The sequence below is a fragment of the Saccopteryx bilineata genome, chromosome 2, assembly GCF_036850765.1.
Source record: "Saccopteryx bilineata isolate mSacBil1 chromosome 2, mSacBil1_pri_phased_curated, whole genome shotgun sequence".
NCBI lineage: Eukaryota > Metazoa > Chordata > Mammalia > Chiroptera > Emballonuridae > Saccopteryx > Saccopteryx bilineata.
Window position 1 is genome coordinate 2,732,872 of NC_089491.1, and position 22,476 is coordinate 2,755,347.

A 22,476-nucleotide genomic window follows, 5' to 3' on the forward strand; every position below is an offset into this window, starting at 1 on the left:
AAGCCTGAGCCCTCCTCAGCGCCTGGAAGAGGCTGAGCGTGTTACCCTGGGCGGGACGGGACCGAAGCGAGGAGGCGGGCGGCGGAAAGAGAAGCTGAAACGAGGCCACGAGGCCGAGAAGGCCGAGGCGGGTGGGCGCACACAGAGCCCCTGCAGCCTCGAGGTGGCCCCAACCCCAAACAGAGTCCACTCCTGCGGTGACTGGCTCGGGGCTAAGCTGCACCTCATCTTTGGAAAAGGGGCTGCTCGCCCTGCACGAGGAGGGCAGAGACGCCCGCGGGCCCCAGGGAGCGGGCGGGGTCTTCTGCACGGAGACCGGAGACCGCCAGCCTCACCACCTGCTTCCTCCCCTCCCCCGGCCCTGATCACGGGTGGAGCCGGGCTGGCCAAGCACTCCTCACAGGGGAGCCAAGACCACAGTGACCCACACCGGGCCGCCCTTCCGGCCTGCTGCAGCTCCAGGACAGGGGCCTGAGGTCCCCGTGAGCGGCCCTGAGCATCCCGGTGAGCAGACAGGCCTGGCTAAGCCTCACCCCAGTCCGTGGCCAGGCCGCTGCCCTGCTGGGTCCAGAGACAAGTAGTATTGAAAATCACGAGTGTGGCAACACATCTCTTAGGCTTAGCAGGGACGGGCTGCACCCCATCGTCCAAACAGGCCAGGCAGAGAAGGGGCAGGGACGGGGCTCCGTGGAGGAGAGCAGAGCAGCAGGCGGCCAGGCGGGGCGGCCGGCCCCAGGGCCTAAGTCATTTGATGCGGGGCCTCCAGCATCTCCATGAGGAAGGTGTCGATGGGCGTGTCCCCGATGAGTTTGAAGAAGAACAGATGCTCCAGGCACTTGAGGCCGATGGACCGCAGAGCCGGCAGGCGGAGCAGCAGCTTGGCGAACCTGAGGAGAGCGGGCGTGAGGGCGAGTGGGTGGTCACCCTCCTCCACCCTGGCAAGCCTCATTCCCGATCCCCCCAAGATGTGCAGAGACCTGTGCGCTGAGCCCCAGTGGGAAAGGAGAGCCCCTCCAGCAGTGGGAATAGCAGGGCAGGGCCTGGAGACGGGAGGGCGGGCACGAAGACCCCCAAAAGAAAACCCACAGGGTGGACAAGGTCTGGGATCTGGGATGAAGGGGCCGGTGGGGCGAGACAGTGGCCGGGCTGAGGAAGGCTGACCAGGGCTTTGTGGGGGCGTTTACAACACACAGGCTTTCTCCGAGGGTCCCAGGGAGTCGCAACGGTATTTTACACAAGGGGGGGAGGGAGGGGGCAACAAGAAGAGCCACTTGCCGCAGGGAGAGATCAAAGAAAGGGGAGGTGGTCCTGAGCCGGAGAGAGGTCTGAGCGAGCAAGCCCCGCCCTGTGCCCCTGCCAGGCCCAGCCGGTCCCCAGAAACCGCTCTGCCAGAGCCGGGCCTGAGACAGGACGCCCCTTGGCCCCCCACCCCGGGAGTCTCTTCAGGGGACCCCGGGAGAAGTCTGGGGGCTCGTGGAGGGGAAACCTCAGGCTCGGCTAACTGGGTCAAATGTCCCCCCCCCCAAAAAAGTCCGCATCTGCCCCTAGCCCCCCCCATGCTGTCCAGGTCTCCCCACTCAGGACCCTCGAGGGGCTGCAGGTCTGGGGGAACCTCGTGACTTAATAACGCCTGTATTTGGGGGGGGGGGCAGGAGCCCTGTGGTGGGCTGCCCACAACCCCCATTTTCTGGAGTGGGGCCAGAAAGCGCGCGGTTTTCTGCTGAGCTGGCGCGAAGGCCGCAGCGGGGAGCCAGGAAAAACAAGCAGCCTGCCACTCCATCCTCCATCCGGGAAGCTTCCCCCTAAACCGAACCAGATGAGGGCCCAGCCGCCCGGACACGGTTAACCGTGTGTGCGCCAGCCAGTGGGCCGGGGGTGGGCGGCCCGCTGTCCCGAGGACCCCAAACCAGGGGGGTGTGCCCTTCCGGAAGAAGAGGGTACAATCGGGACAATGCTGAGCGGGCTCCCTTCTCCCAACACCCACTGTGCCCGCCACACTGCGAGCCTGGAAACCAGACGGCCCTGCCCACCCAGCCCCTGTCAGGCGGGCGAGAGGAAGCTCCGCCCTGGGGTCACGCCATCCGTCCACTCTGCGTGCGCTCACAAAGTGCCTACTATGTGCCGGTGTCCATCCTTGTAGGGGCGAGCACCAAGGCCCTGCTCTGCTGGTTCCCCTGGGGGTGGGGGTCAGCACGGCCTTCTCCACGTCCTCCACAGAGACAAGCACCTACTGTGTGCCGGCACAGGGCCCACCTTGCGATGGGGCCACAGGAGCGTGTGCGAGCGTGTGCGAGCGTGTGCGAGCGTGTTTGCACATGTCTGCGCCGGGGCCCAGCGAGCCAGGTGCTCCCCAGGGTCCCCTCCACCCAGGAGGGGTGACGGAAGGGCTGGCGACGGTCCGGCCGGGGCAGGGGGACTGGATGCAAGACCACGCGATCCGCCCGCGGTGGGCTCACCTCCCCGGCTGCTCCGGGTACTTGTGTTTGCAGTACGCCTCCAGGGACGCGTACACCTTCTCCCGCAGGGCCTCCACCTCGGCCGGGTTCGAGAGCCCCTTGGAGTCTGCAGGGGAGAAGGGGCCGCAGGTCAGAGCCCCCGCCTGGGAAGCCGCCCGGGGACCTGCGCACTGGCCAGCTCCAAGAATGCCCCCTCCACACAGCACCCAAGGTGGGGGGCGGTCCGGCTGGACCCAGGGTAGGCCTGCCCGTCAGGGACACCACCTGCACTGTCCTCCCTCAGCACTGGACGCTCAGGCGGAGCCTGGCTCTCCCTGACCCCAGGGTTCTCGTGCACAGCGGCGCCACGCCTTGGACGGCAGAACCCTGAGGCCCAGCCGGAGGCCGTGCCAAAGCACGAACGAGTGTGGCTCGCTGAACCCCACTGCCTGCAGCGGGTGCCTCGTGGGACCTGCGCGGGGCCAGAGGAGGAGGCAGCGTGGCTGTGCCCCTTCGTAAACGGGCCGCCGTGGCCGGCGGGGGTCCCCCAGTGCAGAACGCGGGGCGGGAGGCCGTACCGGGGTTGAACAGGACGATGGCGCGCAGGCAGCCCAGCTCCGTCTTGTCCATGTGCATGTCTCTCATCTTCGACACGAGCTCCGTCAGGACCCTGTGCAGGGAGCGGGCAAACACCCAGGCCCGTGTCAGACCGGGCCCCTCGCTAGGCTGCCCCCCGAAATACCCACAGGACTCAGGGAGCCTGGCATGGCCCGGGAGGGCCGCTGAGAAGGGCGAGGCCAACCTGGGAGCTGCCGGGCAGGGGGACAGGGCTCGAGGTCTGCCACACCAGGCCTGCCCCTTCCTGCCCTGGGGCGGGGTGTCCCCCCTGCTTGGAGAGGCTCTGCGTGTGGGACTTTATTCTGAGAAAGTGGAGACTAAGGGCCCTTGTGACAGCTAAGCCAAGGTGAGCCAGGGACCCGGACGGACATGGGGGACCAAGCCCACGGCCACCCGACACCCAGTTGCAGAGGGCACGGCAGCCCAAGGCACAGCCCTGGAGCGCCCACATCACAACCACCTCTTCCAGTCAAGGGGATAGCAGACAGGGACGGGCAGCTCCTGGCCACCTTGCCAGGTGAGCCGTGTCCCTGGCGTACAATCTACACGGAACAGACAGGCTGCCGGGACCTGGGCGCGGGCCTGGCCTGCCCCCACGAGGCCCCCAGGGGTGCTGAGCAGCGGCCGAGCTCCACCAAGCAGGCGCCAGGAGCAGGGGCTGAGACGGAGCTGACCGCTCAGGGACAGGTCACCACACGGGGCACGTGCCGGCTGTGACACGTAACAGTCACAGCTCCAAAAACTGGCACGCAAGACCTTACAGACACTGTGAAGCCATATCTGCAGAACAAGCAACTTCTGCTTTTTAGAGTGCAGCTCTCGTGGCCCTGGCCTGTTGGCTCAGTGGTAGAGCGTCGGCCGAGCATGTGGAAGTCCCAGGTTCTATTCCCGGTCAGGGCACACAAGAGAGGCGCCCATCTGCTTCTCCACCCCTCCCCCTCTCCTTCCTCTCTGTCTCTCTCTTCCCCTCCCGCAGCTGAGGCTCCATTGGAGCAAAGTTGGTCCGGGCGCTGAGGATGGCTCCATGGCCTCTGCCCCAGGTGCTAGAGTGGCTCTGGTTGCAACAGAGCGACACCCCAGATGGGCAGAGCATCGCCCCCTGGTGGGCAGAGCATCGCCCCCTGGTGGGCGTGCCGGGTGGATCCCGGTCGGGCACATGCGGGAGTCAGTCTGACTGCCTCCCCGTTTCCAACCTCAGAAAAATACAAAAAAAACAAAAAACAAAAGATACAGAGCACAGCTCTCCTCCCCACGTACGGGACTGAGGACTGGGCGGGAAGAAACCAAAGCAGTAGCGTGGCCGCAAGGACCCCGGTGGGAGAGTGCTGACCTTCGCCTCAGACTTCCCTCAGCGCCCCACCCGTGACCGTCGCGAACGGAGCAAACGGCATGCGGACGTGAGCCCGGGCAGAAGGCCGCCCCACCTGTCGAAGATGGCGCCCACCCCCGCGCTGTGGGCGCTGTTCCGGTGCACGTGCAGCCCCGTGGCGAGGAGGATCCCGTCCTTCACGGCGATGGACCGGTGGGAGAAGGAGGCGATGAGCAGCTCGTTCCAGCCTGGGGCGCCGGGAAGCGGGGAGACGGTCGGTCAGCTGTGTCCAGGCCCCCGGGGCCCGCCCGCCCCTCGCCAGGGCCCTCAAAGGCAGCATGTGCCATCACAGGCCCGTCATGTTGGGGGAGCCAAGAAGCTAGGGTGCCCAGAGTGGGCCCCACGGAACCCTAATCCCATGAACGCTCCACAGAAAAGAGGCTCCTGAGCACCGCCACTTGGAAAACATCCCCCTCTACAGGGCACGCTGGTGCAGCAAAGGCCCTGAGGCCCTCACAGAACATCCCGGCGGGCATTCAACTTGGGCACCCCAGACTCGTGTGCCCAGGGAAGTCTCTTTGCCAAGTGCAGGATGCTCCTGTCACTTAGCCATCAGTGAGAGTGCCCGCTGTTCTCTGGGACACACGGGGTAGCTCATGCCATGCCACGGAGACGTGGGAGCTCCCACGATTTGCTGACACAACCACGGAGCAGCAGCTGCCCGTCGGGCCCCAATAGCAAACTCTCAGAATTCCACGTGTGCTCTGTGCAACCCCACAAAACAGTCAACGATCCATCTAAAACGGGGCGTGTTTGAGCCACCGGCCCACTTGGCACGCTGTGATGCCAGCAGAGAAACCACACACCAACCGTCCAAGGCTTAGAAACGGGCTAGAAAGAAAACTGAAAACTACTTGTATCCAAATGTTTCCACAACTCCCATGAGTCAGGTAGCACGAAGCCACCTTCAGTGGAACAGTCAGAGGGTCAGTGCCGTGGCCTCCGCTCCCGAGGGCTCCCAAGACTGCGGGTTCCACGGCTGACCCATCCGTGGACTAACCACGTAATCCTGACCACAATCCTACAAAGCAAGGGTCACCCATTCTACAGAGGGGCAAACTGAGGCCCAGGGAGGAGAAGGGCAGCCCTGCCCACCGTGGCAGGATGACTCCGCCCAGCCCCGCCAGGCTGCCACTCACCGGCCCTCAGCAAGATGACCTGGTCGTCCAGGGGCAGCTCAGAGAAGTGAGGGATCCGCTTGGCCCACTCCACCAGCGTGAAGAGCTGCTTGTCCGCCGCCTGGCAGATGTTGGTGACGGGGTCGTTGGGCTGGGTGAGGGAGGCATCGTGGTGAGCAGCACACAGAGCACTCAGCCCGGACCAGGCCCCGCTAGCCCGGCAGGGGCTGCGCATGCCCCCAGACACAGACACCACGTCCGAATCCCGGGCCCTTTGACCGTGACATTCACACGGCCACAGGGACTTTGCAGAAGTGAATGAGTTAACAGTCTTAGGATGGGAAGGGACCCGGATGATACAGTGGGCCCAGTGCCACCACAGGAGTCCTTAGAGAAGGAGGCAGGAGGTCAGTCAGGAGGAGATGTGAGGACAGAGCAGGGAGGACAAGGCCACCCCGAAGCTGGAGGGACGGGCTGTGACCCAGAGCGCGAGGCCTCTGGTCCGGGGGAAGGCATGGAAGCTTCCAGGAGGAAGGAGCCCCCAAGGGGAGGCCCTCCAGCAGGGAACTAGCCTCCAAGGGGGACCAGCCTCCAGGGGGGACCAGCCTCCAGGGGGGGACCAGCCTCCAGGAAGAACCAGCCTCCAGAGGGGACCAGCCTCCAGGGAGAACCAGGCTCAAGGGGGGACCAGCCTCCAGGAAGAACCAGCCTCCAGGAGAAACCAGCATCCAGGAAGAACCAGCCTCCAAGGGAAACCAGCATCCAGGAAGAACCAGCCTCCAGGGGGGACCAGCCTCCTGGGGGGGACCAGCCTCCAGGAAGAACCAGCCTCCAGGGGGGACCAACCTCCAGGGGGGGACCAGCCTCCAGGAAGAACCAGCCTCCAGAGGGGACCAGCCTCCAGGGGGAACCAGCCTCTAGGGGGAACCAGCCTCCAGGAGAACCAGCCTCCAGGAAGAACCAGCCTCCAGGGGGGACCAGCCTCCAGGGGGAACCAGCCTCCAGGAGAACCAGCCTCCAGGAAGAACCAGCCTCCAGGGGGGACCAGCCTCCAGGGGGGACCAGCCTCCAGGAAGAACCAGCCCCCAGTGGGGACCAGCCTCCAGGAAGAACCAGCCTCCAGGGGGGACCAGCCTCCAGGGGGAACCAGCCTCCAGGGGGAACCAGCCCCCAGCAGGGACCAGCCTCCAGGAATAACCAGCCTCCAGGGGGAACCAGCCCCCAGTGGGGACCAGCCTCCAGGAAGAACCAGCCTCCAGGGGGAACCAGCCTCCAGGGGGACCAGCCTCCAGGGGGAACCAGCCTCCAGGGGGACCAGCCTCCAGGGGGACCAGCCTCCAGGGGGAACCAGCCTCCAGGGGGAACCAGCCTCCAGGAATAACCAGCCTCCAGGGGGACCATCCTCCAGGGAGGACCAGCCTCCAGGGGGAACCAGCCTCCAGGAAGAACCAGCCTCCAGGGGGACCAGCCTCCAGGGGGAACCAGCCTCCAGGGGGAACCAGCCTCCAGGGGGAACCAGCCCCCAGTGGGGACCAGCCTCCAGGAATAACCAGCCTCCAGGGGGACCATCCTCCAGGGAGGACCAGCCTCCAGGGGGACCAGCCCCCAGGGGGAACCAGCCTCCAGGGGGAACCAGCCTCCAGGGGGAACCAGCCTCCAGGAAGAACCAGCCTCCAGGGGGACCAGCCTCCAGGGGGACCAGCCTCCAAGGGGGACCAGCCTCCAGGGGGACCAGCCTCCAAGGGGGAACCAGCGTCCAGGGGGAACCAGCCTCCAGCGGGACCAGCCTCCAGGGGGAACCAGCGTCCAGGGGGAACCAGCGTCCAGGGGGACCAGCGTCCAGGGGGACCAGCCTCCAGGGGGAACCAGCGTCCAGGGGGAACCAGCCTCCAGGGGGACCAGCCTCCAGGGGGACCAGCCTCCAGGGGGAACCAGCGTCCAGGGGGACCAGCCTCCAGGGGGACTAGCCTCCAGGGGGAACCAGCGTCCAGGGGGAACCAGCCTCCAGCGGGACCAGCCTCCAGGGGGGACCAGCCTCCAGGGGGGACCAGCCTCCAGGAAGAACCAGCCTCCAGGGGGGACCAGCGTCCAGGGGGGACCAGCCTCCAGCGGGACCAGCCTCCAGGGGGGACCAGCGTCCAGGGGGACCAGCCTCCAGGGGGACCGGCCTCTAGGGGGGACCAGCCTCCAGGGGGGACCAGCCTCCAGGAAGAACCAGCCTCCAGGGGGAACCAGCGTCCAGGGGGAACCAGCCTCCAAGGGGGACCAGCCTCCAGGGGGGACCAGCCTCCAGGAAGAACCAGCCTCCAAGGGGGACAAGCCTCCAGGGGGACCAGCCTCCAAGGGGGACCGGCCTCCAGGGGGGACCAGCCTCCAGGGGGGACCAGCCTCCAGGAAGAACCAGCCTCCAGGGGGAACCAGCGTCCAGGGGGAACCAGCCTCCAGCGGGACCAGCCTCCAGGGGGGACCAGCGTCCAGGGGGACCAGCCGGGCTGACACATTGCCTTCACTCTCGTGGGCTGTTTCCAGACTTCTGACCTTGACAAGTGTTAGACCCTCAAGTCTGTGCTGTCTTAAGCACTCAGGTGGGGGTCACTTGCTACAGTAGCCACAGAAAGACCACCCATCCTGTGACTCAGTCGGCCCTACTGCAGGGGCAGGGGGTAGGTGACCCCATGTCACTGAGGAAGAAGCCGAGACCTGGATGGTGCTGGGGGCTGGGCTCGGGTTCTGGGGTCACCGTGGCCCAGCCGGTGGGCGCTCCCAGCTCCTCCCATGTTTTCCTCCCGCCAGACACAGAAGTGTCACACAGATGGACGGGGTGGCAACAGAGGCTGTTCCCGAAAGCTCTAGCCAGCAGGGGACTCCCGGTCACTCCCACAGACGAGGAAACCAGGCGGGCCTCAGGTGACCCTGCTCCCCATCCCGGCCAGTGGGGTTGGATGGCAGACCCTCTGGGTCCCGCGCAGCGAAGGGGCCGGCAGCTGGACGCCGGGCAGACACAGGGAGCCCCCATTCCAGAACCCACACGGCTGGGGCTCCTCAGAAGAGCTTCCCTACGGAAACCACCTGCCCAGGAGCAAAGCGCAGTCTCAGCGCTCTGGGCTGCGTGAGGGCCGGCCGAGGGGCAAGCTGGCACCGGGGCGACCAGGTTCAGCAGGGCCGGGGGGTGCCGAGCAGGGCACCCGGAGCCACGGGGACAGGTGTCAGCCGGGGACCCCAAGCAGGCCGGGCCCTGGAAGTGGGGCACCCAGGTTACCCGTCTGCTGTACCCCTGGGATGGGTCAAGACAGGATGTGGGGGACAAGGGACACGGGCAATGTGACCTGCACAGGAGGAACAGGGCTGGGCCTGGGGGGCCCCCTGTCAGGCAGGGGCTGGGAGGGACACTCCAGCAAACACCCGTCTCCAAGCCCTGACGCCCACTCAGACAGACAGGCCTCTACAACGCACATGTAATGAACTCCGTGGGCCCGAGTGGGCAGAGGCCCCAGGCTCCTGCAGGGCCCACGAAGCACCGGCGGGGCCTCCTGGGCCTCCAACCACTCTGAGGGAAGGGGACCCGCGCCGGCCCACGGGAAGCCCCGGCACGCGGGCAGACACGAGCGAGAGGGCGGGCGCGTGCTGTTCGTGGACCCCGGGTGCGCCCAGGGGATGCCCTGAACTCCGCCAGACGCCTGTCTCTGCAGCTCCAACCACCTTCCCCTGCAGCCACGTGGGGAGCAGATGCCAGCATTGCTCTTTCCAAGTAATGTCCTTACTTGACAGAATTAAAAGTTCGCAGCCCTTCCCCAATCACCCGATGGTTGGTTTTTTTTGGCGTTTCTGCTAAGATCATGAAACCCTCACAGCTGGCCTCTCCCTCCCCTCCCTGGGCCTAGAGAGGTGGACCTCAGGCCAGGCAGCACTGTCCAGGGTCACAGGGTTTCAAGAGTCGGGCGACACATCGTGGAGCGCAGGAAGAAGGGCGGGAGGCAGGGGGTCTCTGCCTGTTGGAGCCTCATGAGCAGGTAAGGGGGGACCCCCACTCTCTTAGACTGGGGGTGCGGGCCATGTGTGAGCACTCACCCCCAGGGAGGTGTGTCACTGTCTCTGACTGAAGGAGGGCAGTGAGGGACAGCTTGGATGCCACCCTCAGCGTCATGGTGACAAATGAGAATTCGCTCACCACACACACCACCATGTGATCACTGTGTGCTAGGAGCCGAGAAGGGAAAGGTCTGGGCTGAATCCACCTGGGCAGGGGCATGAGGACAACCCCAAGGAAAGGGGCTCCCTGAAGAAGCGACACCCTCACTAAGACTCAAGCCTGAGGAGTCGGCAGGGGCAGCGTGTGCAAAGGCCCTGGGGTTAGGGTAGGAGAGATGAGCAGGGTGTGTCTGGGAGCCAGGGGAAAAATGGATGGGAGACAAAGATGAAGTCTACACACGATGCTGCCCGCAAACCTGGGGCAGACACAGCCCGACGCCCGGCTGGCAATGGACCGGAGACAACATGAAGCAGGAAGGTCAGTGCAAAGCCCAGGTGTCCACTCGGGCTCCACAAGCCACACACCCGCGGGGCTCGGCCGTAGGCCTCCTCAGCAGGGCCCGGGCTGACGGGGTCCTCCGTCCAAGCGCGCTCACCCGGGCCCACGGTCCCCGACGCCGCAGGGGGAGGCAGGAGGAGGGCGGCACTCACCGAGCTGGGGCTCAGCCCCATGTTGGCCTCCACATACGTCTCCGTCTTGGGCTCGACCGCCAGCTCGGCCTCCAGGATCTTCTCCACCGGCATGTCCTCGTTGGCGCTGCTTGTGGACTCCACCTCGTTCTCGTTCCGGTCCTTGCCCCGCTGCCGCTCCTCCTGCACGGCTGAGACACAGAGCATGCCTGCCTCTCACTAGCTCATTCCACCAGTGGGCCCACCGGGACCTGCCGGGGCAGGTGGGGCCTGGGTCTCATAGACCTGACTGCTCAGCAGGGATCCCAACAGAGAGACGGAAGGGCTTTGACGAACCATGGGCTGAGGCAAACCCAGGAAGGCTTCCCGAAAGAAGGGGCAATGAGACTGAGGAGCCAGAAGCACAGGGATACCAGTTCAGGCAGAGGAGTTAGCACGTGCAAAGGCCCAGAGCCAGAGAAGAGATGTGTGGAGGGCTGACTAGATTCGGGGGGAGTCAGGAGGCGGCCTGGCTTCAGGGAGCCTAGGGAGAGAACCCCATGGGAGGAGACGAAGAAGGAGCTCACTTCAACTCTCTTCCCAAACAGACCCACGCGGTAGAAAAGCCAAGGAGGCCAGGGCCCCCACACAGGGTGTTTAAAGACCTTGGACTTCAAAGCCCATGCGGCTCAAGACGCCCTTGCCCAGGAGGCGGCCAGGACCTCCCTGAAGTCACCGGCAAGCCCAAACCAACATGAACCAGAGCCAAACCGTCAAGCCCACCTAGAGCACCCAGGCGGCTCCTGGGGCCCCTGCAGCCTCCCGAGCTGACCCACATCCCACCCCCTCCTCTGCTGGGGGCACCAAGGACCTTAGACAGAGGGGAGAGCCACGGCCTGAGGCTGACACGGGGCTGGAGGGGCTGCCCACACAGCAGCGCTGCAGCGGAGCTGGCTGGCGGGTCAGGGCTGGGCCTCCCAGGGACGCCCGGATGCCACGGTGTGGCAGGACCAGCGCCGGGACGAGCAGTCCTCCCCTGAGCCCGCCCGAGCCCACCCTCCTGAGGTCCTGCCCTGCTGAGTCCCAGGACACCGTTGGCCTCCTCAGGCCCGGCTCCTCGGCTCCCACCCCAAGCAAGACCCCCGGCTTCTCGGGACCCCTGGGGGGGAGCCTGGGCGGGGCAACCTGTGGAACGCTGTGTAGACACTTCTGTGCACACGCCCGCCCTGCTGCAAGGAAGGTCCTGGAAAGAGCCCCTGGCTCAAACCCAGGGCCCCCAGACCCTGGGAGGACCAGCACAGGCAGAGCTGGGCCAGCCCCCTCGGGTTGCACCCCGGTCCACAAGGCTCCTGGTAGGAGGTGGAGCCGTCCTGCGCTGGGATGCGCTGGAAGAGCCCCCAGGCCAGGCCTGGGTCCCCCCTGGCACCTCAGTGGCACGGGCGGCTTACCCCTGCAGGAGCACCAGGGCTGTGGGGACACAGGGTGGGCGCTGGCGGCCGTCGGCCCTGGGAGAGGGCACGGGCAAGGGCGTGAGCCGCCGTGCAGCCCGACTCCCGGACCAGTTCAGGGGGTCACGGTGCCCTGCGCGCAGCCCCTGGGGCCCCTCACCATACCTGAGCGTGGACCTCGCAGCCCAGAGTCAGCCATGCCCTCTGCAGACCTCCAGCATCCGCATGCTGGGCCCCACCAAGGCAGGGGGCGCGCCCGCAGCCCACCCCACTCGGACCCGGCCCCTCGCAGCTACCTCCTCCCCTCCCTGGGGGCCATCCTGAGCGCACCCCCCCCCAGGCCCTGATGAACCGGGGCCTCTGGGGGCCCCCGCGGGGAGGACGTTCGCAGGGAGGCACCCCTGGGGCCCAGGCACGTCCTGCACAGGTGTGTGCTCAGGCCAGCTGACGCACAGCTGCTGGCTCTGGCCCTCTGGCCGGCCTCCACCAGCTCTGGAGGTGGGGGCTCAGCAGAGGGGCCTCAGGCCTCCCAAAGATGCCCCCCAGGCCAGATGCTGCTGCCTCCCGCCTTCCCTCCCTCTGCCCAGCCTGACCCCACCTGGATTGCCCTATTTCTGGCCGGTCCTGGTTTACACCCTAGACCAGCCCCACGCCTCCCCTCCCCATGAGCTGCAGCCCCTCCCGGGCCTTCCCACGCACCACTGCCCGCTGGCCTCAGACAGGCTCGTTCCCCACACCCTCCCCAGAGGCCTCTGTGGGGCAGACACAGTCCCCCCACCCCATCCTCGCCTACACTGGCTGCCACAGGCCCACCTCTGCACCGCCAGACCCAGCCCCCTGCCCTGGCTCCAAGGGCCAGAGCTCCAGGCAGCCTGGCCCACACCCTGGCCCCCTTGGCTTCTGCAGGTGTTTGGCCAGTGCCGGAGGGAAGGAAGGAGGGAGGGGAGGGGGGGTGCCCACGGCTCTGGCCCCACCCACCGCGTCTCAGTAGCCACTTTCTGCGAAGGCCACAGTCCTCAGTGAGCAGCCCTCTCTCGGGACTTGGCACACCCACGTTCCCTCCTCCAGGCTGGAGGTGTCAGGCTCCCTGCTCGTGCGAGGGGGTTCCCCCGGGCCTGCTAGGTGACCCGTCACGCTGCCACACAGCCGTGGTGTCCCTGTCAACAGCTTCCTGCCACCTACAGCCAAGTGCTTCTAGACAGGCCCCCTCCGACGGCCACTCAAGAGGTGCTGGGACCCAACCAGGCCCCTCTCCGGGGCCCCGTGTCCTCCCTGTGTCCACACGGCAGGGGCTGGCTCTCCAAGACCCAGAGGACCGACTCGAGGGAGGGACTGTGTCCTCGTGCTGAGAGACTCAGGGAGAGGCTGCACCTTGAACCGGGGACCAGCTGGGCCAGGGAGCCAGGCAGGAGGCCTGGAGGCCAAGTTTCTGCAAGCCTGGCTCTGCGGGAAGTCTGAGGGCAGGCGGGGGCGGGGTGGGGAGCTCAAGCTGGCGGGCAGATGGCCCGGAGCCCACGGGGCCGCTGCAGAGGCTGCCGGGTTCGGACCCTCCACGTGGGGGAGCGCTGGGTCACCCTCCGTCACAACAAACACGGTAACAAGCCAGCAGAGCCGACCAGCCAGGAGGCAGCTACACACACTGACTGGGCCAGCCTCAGTGGTGATGGAGACCCAGAACCCAGACAGGTCCATGCCCCTGAGGCCCCGAGGATGGAGTCTCCAAGGTTTGTGCCCTACACAGAACCCTAAAGCCTCAGAGACAGGACCCAGCTGAGAAGCACGTGGCCTAGTTCAGCCACTTCATTTTATCAGGTGGGGAAACTGAGGCTCAGATAGACAGACAGCCAAAGGGGCGTGGCCGAACTCTCAGGACAGTGGGCAGCGTAAAGCAGCAGGCTCTCCGAGGTCTGATGGCCCAGACCCCACCCCCAACCCGAGACCCTGCTCTGCCCCTCACAGCCGTGTGGCCTCTCTGTCCCCAGCTTCCTCAGCCCCAGTGAGGGTGGCAGCACCCGCCTCCAGGCTGGGCCCATGAGGAGGCGCCCAGAGAGGCTCACGGCACCGTCACCTGGCCGCCCACGCTCCCCACAGTGCGGCCTGTTCACGGGGCTCCCTCCCCCTCCAGGTGGCCCCGGCATGCAGGGGGCCCAGGTGCGCTCAGGGCCTGGGGGCAGTGCCCACCTGGAGGACCAGGCAGGGGCGCAGGAGCGCGGCCGAGAACCAACCAGCCATGGCGCTGTGGAGCCACGCAGGGCCTGGCGGCTCGGGCAGCGTCATATGGACGTCACGGTTTTATTTATAGGCAGCAGGGGACCAGGAGAGCTGCCAGGTGGGTCACCTTCTAGACAGAGTCCTGTTAGACTTGCCTTCCACTGGCACCGAATGCCTCGGGCAGGAGACATCTGGTAAGACAGGGCCTGGTAGGCACAGTGGGCAGAGGAGGCTGGGGACCCCTGGGAAGACCCCCCCCCTCCAGCAGCCAAACAGCCTGGGGAAGGGAACTCCACCCTCCAACACAACCAGGGTCCCCAACATCAGGAGACCTGCTGACTTAGCCCCTCAGCCAGAGCGGGACACCCCACCCCTGCCACGGTGCCCACGGCCACCCACCCTGGCTGGTGGAAAGGGGGGCGTCCTGGTTGGCGGGCACCTTAGCCCTGCTGCCTCCTGTCCTTTGTGCACTGCCAGCCCTCTGGGACCCCCCTCTGTCCCTTACATGGCCCCCGGGAGAGGCAGGACTGAACGTCACCAAAAGGCTCTGGCCCAGCCACCCCATCTAAGGGCCGGGACAACTGAGGCCCGCGGAGGGGGGCGCCCTGACAGAGGTCACATGGCGAGCTAGGGTCTCTTGAGCTTAAGAGGACACGTCCCTCCTTCACTTAAGGGGCTCCACCCAGGACAAGGAGTCTGCAGGTGACAGTGACCATGTGACTCACACGTGCTCCCACAGGCGTGTCCGTGGAAACTGCTCCCCAACCCCACCAGCAGGCACAGCGCTGCCTCCCACCATGTTCCTCCCGACAAGCTGTGCTGGGGGCATCTTGCCGATCCCCTCACTGGGCACGTGAGGACACTGAGGCCCAGAGGAGCAAGGTCACTTGCCCAGTGATGGCAGGGAGGCACCTGAACCCAGCGGGACTCTTTCCCTACAGCAGCCGTGTGTGGGGATGCGTACCTGTGCACACACACGCACACACACATGCACACACACCAGGCACTGCTGCTTCCACACCCCAGGCCCTCAGGGTCTGGAGACGGGGCACAGGAAACAGAGAGGGAGGAAGGAAACAGGGAGAGGGCTTCCTGGAGGAGGAAGCAGAGAGCGATGGGGCAGCAGGGTGCCCCTTCTAGCCAGAGGCGGATTAAGGTCAGCTGAGGCCCCAGGTGCAGAAGAATATATTGGGCTCCTTAAATTAAAAAAAAAGAGAGAAACAGGGAAAATAAAAATACACACTAATCTTTTTTTAAGCAAGTAAAAAATATTATGTACTATTCAAGTAAAAATTGCACCTAAGAAACCAAATTTGGTGTCATGGAAAAGTGTCAGCCCTAGCTGGTTGGCTCAGTGGTAGAGCGTCGGCCTGGCATGCAGGAGTCCCAGGTTCGATTCCCGGCCAGGGCACACAGGAGAAGCGCCCATCTGCTTCTCCACCCCTCCCCCTCTCCTTCCTCTCTGTCTCTCTCTTCCCCTCCTGCAGCCAAGGCTCCATTGGAGCAAAGTTGGCCCAAGGAGCTGAAGACAGCTCCATGGCCTCTGCCCCAGGCGCTAGAATGGCTCTGGTTGCAACAGAGCTACCCCCCCCCCCCGATGGGCAGAGCATCGCCCCCTGGTGGGCGTGCCGGGTGGATCCCGGTCGGGCGCATGCGGGAGTCTGTCTGACTGCCTCCCCATTTCCAACCTTGGAAAAACACACACACACACACACACACACAAAGCATCAAGCTAGGGTTTTGCGGGGCCCTTCAGAAGTCGGGGCCCCGCTGTTAAACCCGCTTCTGCTTCTAGCCTGGGCCGGTGTCACCCCAGGTGGGGCCAGGTCTCCTGCTCAGACTGGGAAACCCCAAGCCCGGGACCTGCCTTCCCCATCAGGCCAGGTGGCCCCTGAGCCCTGTGCCACACGCCCCAGCTGGCAGGCCCGGCTCAGCCTGGCAGAGGGCTGGACCGATGGCGTTTCCCACATGGGCCGCCCCCCACCCCCGGGAATGCTGTGGAACGAGTGAGTCCCTGGCAGCTGCTTGAGCTTACAGACCTGCCCTCACCCAACAGCGATGCTATCAGTGTGCGGCACCCTCGGTAGCCCAGGAGGTGGGGTCTCATCGGTCCGAGCAGGAACCTCCCGGACTCCCCCCGTGTGGTCAGCCAGCCCAGTGCCAGCCCTGAGCTGCCCCTCCCCACCACTCACTGGGCAGTGCTGCCCGTGTGCGAGCCTCAGTTTCCTCACCTGTAACGGGCGTGACCATACGCCTCAGCACAGGGGCTCCCCGGAGCTGGCTCTGGGAGCCTACAGCTCACACCCTATATGCTCCTGGCTGAGGGTGCTTCAGGTCGGCACACCTGGCCCCCATCACCCAAGGGTGTCACACTGCCCCAACTCGTGGCCGGCAACGCCACCACTGCCAGGAAGTCCTCCTTACAGAAGAGGTTTGCTCGGAACAGCAGAGAGGAGGAGCTGTGTCCCAGGACCATTTCCAGGGTCTGAGGGCAGTGCCCGTCACCCAGCTAGGCCGCATGACAGGTGTGGGCCGGGGGGGGGGGGCATGTCGCCTGACCCCTCTGGGCCATTTGTCCCAGGACACCGTGAAGCCCCCTGCAGGGACTGCATTGGGGCCACGGCTGACCCCTCTAGAGGACAGCTGGGGACTTTGCCGCTCACGTGCCAAGAATCGTGACCAGCCACCACCTCCCTGGGGAGCTGCATGCCCGGGGACAGGGCCTGGGGACATGGACGAGCAGGGAGGCCAGTCTCGCGCCCCAGCGTCTGGGGTATGAGAGCTTCCCTGCACACTGCTGCCGTAAACCAGGAGGAGGAGAGGGGAGGGGGCGGCCCTAGACGGACCAGGTATTTATCAAACGGCCACAAATCAGGCCTGGGGCCCACGCTGCCTCTCAGAGTGCCGGAAGCAGCAGCCCCGTCTGTCAGAATGGAGCGCGGAGGCCAGAAGGGAACAGCCACGCACGCTGGCCGAGACCTTCTAAAACACCCCGCCTATGAGGCGTGGGGACAGCACCCCAGCACCCCGGGTGAGAGAGACCCCCAGCGCCCCGGGTGAGAGAGACCCCCCAGCAGCCCGGGTGAGAGAGACCCCCCAGCAGCCCGGGTGAGAGAGACCCCAGCACCCCGGGTGAGAGAGACCCCCCAGCGCCCCGGGTGAGAGAGACCCCAGCAGCCCGGGTGAGAGAGACCCCCCAGCGCCCTGGGTGAGAGAGACCCCAGCACTCCAGGTGAGAGAGACCCCCCCAGCGCCCTGGGTGAGAGAGACCCCAGCACTCCGGGTGAGAGAGACCCCCCAGCGCCCCGGGTGAGAGAGACCCCCAGCAGCCCCGGGTGAGAGAGACCCCCCAGCGCCCCGGGTGAGAGAGACCCCCAGCGCCCCGGGTGAGAGAGACCCCCCAGCAGCCCGGGTGAGAGAGACCCCCAGCGCCCCGGGTGAGAGAGACCCCCCAGCAGCCCGGGTGAGAGAGACCCCCCAGCAGCCCGGGTGAGAGAGACCCCAGCAGCCCGGGTGAGAGAGACCCCCCAGCAGCCCGGGTGAGAGAGACCCCCCAGCAGCCCGGGTGAGAGAGACCCCCCAGCACCCCGGGTGAGAGAGACCCCCCCAGCACCCCGGGTGAGAGAGACCCCAGCAGCCCGGGTGAGAGAGACCCCCCAGCGCCCCGGGTGAGAGAGACCCCCCAGCGCCCCGGGTGAAAGAGACCCCAGCAGCCCGGGTGAGAGAGACCCCCCAGCACCCCGGGTGAGAGAGACCCCAGCACTCCGGGTGAGAGAGACCCCCCAGCGCCCCGGGTGAGAGAGACCCCAGCAGCCCGGGTGAGAGAGACCCCCCAGCGCCCTGGGTGAGAGAGACCCCCCCAGCGCCCCGGGTGAGAGAGACCCCAGCAGCCCGGGTGAGAGAGACCCCCCCAACGCCCCGGGTGAGAGAGACCCCAGCAGCCCGGGTGAGAGAGACCCCCCAGCGCCCCGGGTGAGAGAGACCCCCCCAGCAGCCCGGGTGAGAGAGACCCCCCCCCCAGCGCCCCGGGTGAGAGAGACCCCCAGCGCCCTGGGTGAGAGAGATCCCAGCACTCCGGGTGATAGAGACCCCCCAGCGCCCCGGGTGAGAGAGACCCCAGCAGCCCGGGTGAGAGAGACCCCCCAGCGCCCCGGGTGAGAGAGACCCCCAGCAGCCCGGGTGAGAGAGATCCCCCAGCACCCCGGGTGAGAGAGACCCCCCAGCGCCCTGGGTGAGAGAGACCCCAGAAGCCCGGGTGAGAGAGACCCCCCAGCATCCCAGGTGAGAGACAGTGTGCGGAGTCGGGGGGGGGCAGCAACACCTTGTACCCTGATGGCGCTCCTCACAGCCGCTGTGACAAGATCCCCAGTCACCAGCGGGCCCAGGCAAGGGTCAGGCCGGGGACAGGTCTCCCCAGCCCGGCCTGCGGCTCCACTGGAATAAAACACAGCACCCCTGTCTCCCCCAGGCCCGAGGGGACAGGTCTCCCCAGCCCGGCCTGCGGCTCCACTGGAATGAAACACAGCACCCCCGTCTCCCCCAGGCCCGAGGGGACAGGTCTCCCCAGCCCGGCCTGAGGCTCCACTGGGATGAAACACAACACCCCCGTCTCCCCCAGGCCCCCAGGGGACAGGAAGCTGGCGTGTGATGACACCAGGCTCTCAGGTGAACAGGCTCAGGGGGACCTTAGGAAGAGGCCAGAGTTTCCTGGACAATCCCAGGGACCTGGAGAGGGTCATCCTCTGGGGCACAGGGTGGCATCCAGGCCTGCAGTGTGCCCCACCTGCTGACACCCTCGGCCTCCGCACACGTTATCCCCGCTGCTGGGCGAGGGGTCTAACCCCGTCCTGCTCTTCAGGCCTCCGTCAGCCTGGTCATCTCCTGCCCGCCCAACCCTTGCCCGATGCCCGAGGCCGGGGCAGGTGCCTCCCCGGGGTTGCCATGGCGCCCTGGACCGCCCCTATGTCACATGGGAGGGGCTGCCTGGTTACGGGATGCTCCCTGCCTTTCAGTGGATAGGTCCTCAGCTCACTGCTGCGTGCCCAGCACCCGGCGTGGTGCCCAGCGTGGTACCGGCAGCGGGACTGGCATGCTCAGCAAGCCAGGGATCTCTATGCTGACCCACGCCCGCTCTGCACTGCAGCGTGGGAGCCTGGAGCCGCATGCCAGGGCCCTCCCCACTCTCCCCAGCACACTGGACCCAGCCCTCGGGCCGGGCTCCAATCCAGTCCACTGCCCACCGCATGCCCGCCCCCAGCCCAGGTCTCCGTCTCTCAGGAGCAGTCATACTGAGCACGGGGCACCCACAGCTGCCGGGGCCGGGCACCATCTCCTACAGAAGGCGCTCCTGCACTGGGAGCCGGGGTCCTGGCCCAGCCCTGCATGTGACCCGGACAAGCCCCGGAACACGTGGGCCTCAGCTTCTCCACCCGCATGAGGACGGGCCGGTCAAGCGTGATGTGACACTTGTATCCCGACAGGGGAAGCCCCGCGGGCAGACCCCGCACAGCCCTGGCCAGCCCTCCAGCTCAGGGGTGCGGCCGCTGCGCTTCCCCCGGGGGCGGGGGGCGGTGCCCAGACCCACTGCCCCTTGCCAGGGGTGTGCCAACGGAAGGAGATGGGGCAGCGTCCCTGGGCCCCCTCACCCTGCAGGACCACGGGGCCCAGCTGAGGTTTCGGTTTCTGAACAAGAACTGGGGTTGAGAAGGAGCAAAAAATAAAATAAAGTAAGGAAACTGGATAAAAACTGCAGCCACAAGAGGACAGCCAGGAGCCGGTGGGAAGGAGACGGACTCATGCCAGCCACAGCGAAGAAGAGAGCAGAGCGAGAGACCCCAGCCCCACGGGCCAGCGTGACGTTGACCCTCCCCCAGAGGACAGGAGTCACCAGACAGATGGGGGAACCGAGGCCCCAGGCAGCACGGAGTGAGCGAGGACAGTGCAGGCCAGGGCTGAGGGCTCGGACCCAGGTCTGGCTGCACCGCCTGACATTTCAGTGACCTCAGGGGACTGACCTTCGCGCTAACCCCTGACCCCATCCCACCCCTGACACGCTCTCAGTAAGATGGGCTCACAGACTCGAGGCTGAGAGGCTGGCGGCTGGAGTCCAGTCGCTCCCACCCCCTGGCCGCCGGGAGTCACCCCGCCAGGTCTGCAGGACGGAGAGCACAGCTCAACCCTGGCGTCCAGCAGGCTTGGGGACATCTGACAGCCTCCAGAATCCCCTGTCCTCACTAGGGCCCCCTCGACTGTCCCCTGGCTGGACAGTACCCGCCGCCCCAGCTCCCATTCCCAGCCCAGCCCCCACTGCCAGCCCCGGCCCTCACTGTCCTTCTGCCTCTGCCTGTCCCCCTGCAGCCACACGCTGTGACCGTGAAGAAGGTTTGAGCGACACCTGTCCCCCAACAGAACTAGAAGCTGCCAGGGTGCAGACCAGAGCCATCTCTTCTGCACCCCCAGCGCCTGGCACACAGCAGGTGCTCAGTGAGGATCCGGGGCGCCAGGCCACCAGCCCCGCCGGCGGTGAGCACCCCGTCCCCAGAGGCGAGGCGTGCAAGCAAGGAGGCGTCCGCCACCAGAAGGCTCAGAGCTGCCCAGTCCGGGGGGGGGGGGGGGTCCTGCGCTCGGGGAGGCGGGGCCCCGGGGAGCCTACCTTCCCTCTTCATGCCCATGGCCAGGCACTTCTGGTAGCGGCAGTACTGCGCTCGGGGCGGCGGGGCCCCGGGGAGCCTACCTTCCCTCTTCATGCCCATGGCCAGACACTTCTGGTAGCGGCAGTACTGCGCTCGGGGCGGCGGGGCCCCGGGGAGCCTACCTTCCCTCTTCATGCCCATGGCCAGACACTTCTGGTAGCGGCAGTACTGCGCTCGGGGCGGCGGGGCCCCGGGGAGCCTACCTTCCCTCTTCATGCCCATGGCCAGACACTTCTGGTAGCGGCAGTACTGCGCTCGGGGCGGCGGGGCCCCGGGGAGCCTATCTTCCCTCTTCATGCCCATGGCCAGACACTTCTGGTAGCGGCAGTACTGCGCTCGGGGCGGCGGGGCCCCGGGGAGCCTACCTTCCCTCTTCATGCCCATGGCCAGACACTTCTGGTAGCGGCAGTACTGCGCTCGGGGCGGCGGGGCCCCGGGGAGCCTACCTTCCCTCTTCATGCCCATGGCCAGACACTTCTGGTAGCGGCAGTACTGCGCTCGGGGCGGCGGGGCCCCGGGGAGCCTACCTTCCCTCTTCATGCCCATGGCCAGACACTTCTGGTAGCGGCAGTACTGCGCTCGGGGCGGCGGGGCCCCGGGGAGCCTACCTTCCCTCTTCATGCCCATGGCCAGACACTTCTGGTAGCGGCAGTACTGCGCTCGGGGCGGCGGGGCCCCGGGGAGCCTACCTTCCCTCTTCATGCCCATGGCCAGACACTTCTGGTAGCGGCAGTACTGCGCTCGGGGCGGCGGGGCCCCGGGGAGCCTACCTTCCCTCTTCATGCCCATGGCCAGACACTTCTGGTAGCGGCAGTACTGCGCTCGGGGAGGCGGGGCCCCGGGGAGCCTACCTTCCCTCTTCATGCCCATGGCCAGACACTTCTGGTAGCGGCAGTACTGCGCTCGGGGAGGCGGGGCCCCGGGGAGCCTACCTTCCCTCTTCATGCCCATGGCCAGACACTTCTGGTAGCGGCAGTACTGGCAGCGGTTCCGCTGCCGCTTGTCGATCAGGCAGTCCTTGTTGTCCCGGCAGGTGTAGGTCAGGTCCTTGCGCACCGTCCGCTTGAAGAAGCCCTTGCAGCCCTCGCAGCTGTACACGCCGTAGTGCTTGCCTGCGGGCAGGCAGATGGGCGGGCGCGGACGGTGGGTGGGTGGGCGTGGGCCCTGAGCTCCCGCCCCCACCGCGGCCGCCCGCGTCCTGGCCTGCTGCTGCCGGCCACCCGCCCCAGGGCCCCGCGGTCCCGCTGCGCCAGGCGGCCTACCTGAGGAGCGGTCCCCACAGATGGCACAGATGTGCTTGGTGAAGGACGCCATGTTCCCTGAGGGGTGGGCCGGGACTTTGAGGACGCCATTGAGGCCCAGTGGGGGCTTGATGTCCTCGGTGCTGCTGACGGGGTTCATGGGCGAGTTGAGCTGAGGAGGGAGCACCAGGCTCAGCACCGGCACGTGCGGGGACCCCAAGGGCGCAGCCCCTGCCCCCCGCACACCAATCCCCACAGCAGTGAAGCAGGTCGCACCCCCACTTCACAGAGAGAGCAACTGAGGCTCAGCGGGGCCTGCCCACCCCGGGCCGCAGCGGGGAGCAGCTGGGAGCACCAGTGGGACCCCGGCCCCCGACACCCCCCACCCCCGTGCTCCGCTCCACCTCCCACCGCCGACCCCGGCTTCAGCAGGGGGCCCGTGAAGACCCTGCCCCGCGCCCCACCTAAAGAAGCGCCTCCCCTCACTGGACGCCCCCTGATAGGCCAGCGTGAGCTCCATGTCCTCCCAGGGAACCGGGCACCTTGGGGATCCCCGACACACAGGGGGGCACTGAGGAGAGTGGGGGTCTACCCGGGGACCACACTGCCAGGGCCTCAGGGTGGGGGTGGGGCGTGGGGAGAGAGGGGCCAGAGCAGGGTCTCCGATCACGTGTCTCATGGAGAGAGGAACAGACACACACACACC

The 22,476-nt window shown here is 66.6% G+C and overlaps 1 protein-coding gene across 6 annotated transcripts in view; it reads right to left on the reverse strand.

The window, feature by feature from the left end:
* Positions 1-597: 597 nt before the first annotated feature.
* Positions 598-22,476, reverse strand: part of RXRA (retinoid X receptor alpha) — a 108,453-nt gene continuing 86,574 nt past the window's right edge. For all 6 annotated transcript variants that reach the window (XM_066255758.1, XM_066255757.1, XM_066255756.1 and 3 more), the window contains exons 3-10: positions 21,792-21,942; positions 21,462-21,641; positions 10,221-10,390; positions 5,562-5,691; positions 4,478-4,610; positions 3,014-3,105; positions 2,457-2,562; positions 598-887 (exon numbers count right to left, since the gene is read on the reverse strand). In XM_066255758.1, coding sequence (XP_066111855.1) covers positions 740-887; positions 2,457-2,562; positions 3,014-3,105; positions 4,478-4,610; positions 5,562-5,691; positions 10,221-10,390; positions 21,462-21,641; positions 21,792-21,942 — 1,110 coding nt within the window. In that variant the 3' untranslated portion in view covers positions 598-739. The remainder of the gene's footprint in view (positions 888-2,456; positions 2,563-3,013; positions 3,106-4,477; positions 4,611-5,561; positions 5,692-10,220; positions 10,391-21,461; positions 21,642-21,791; positions 21,943-22,476) is intronic.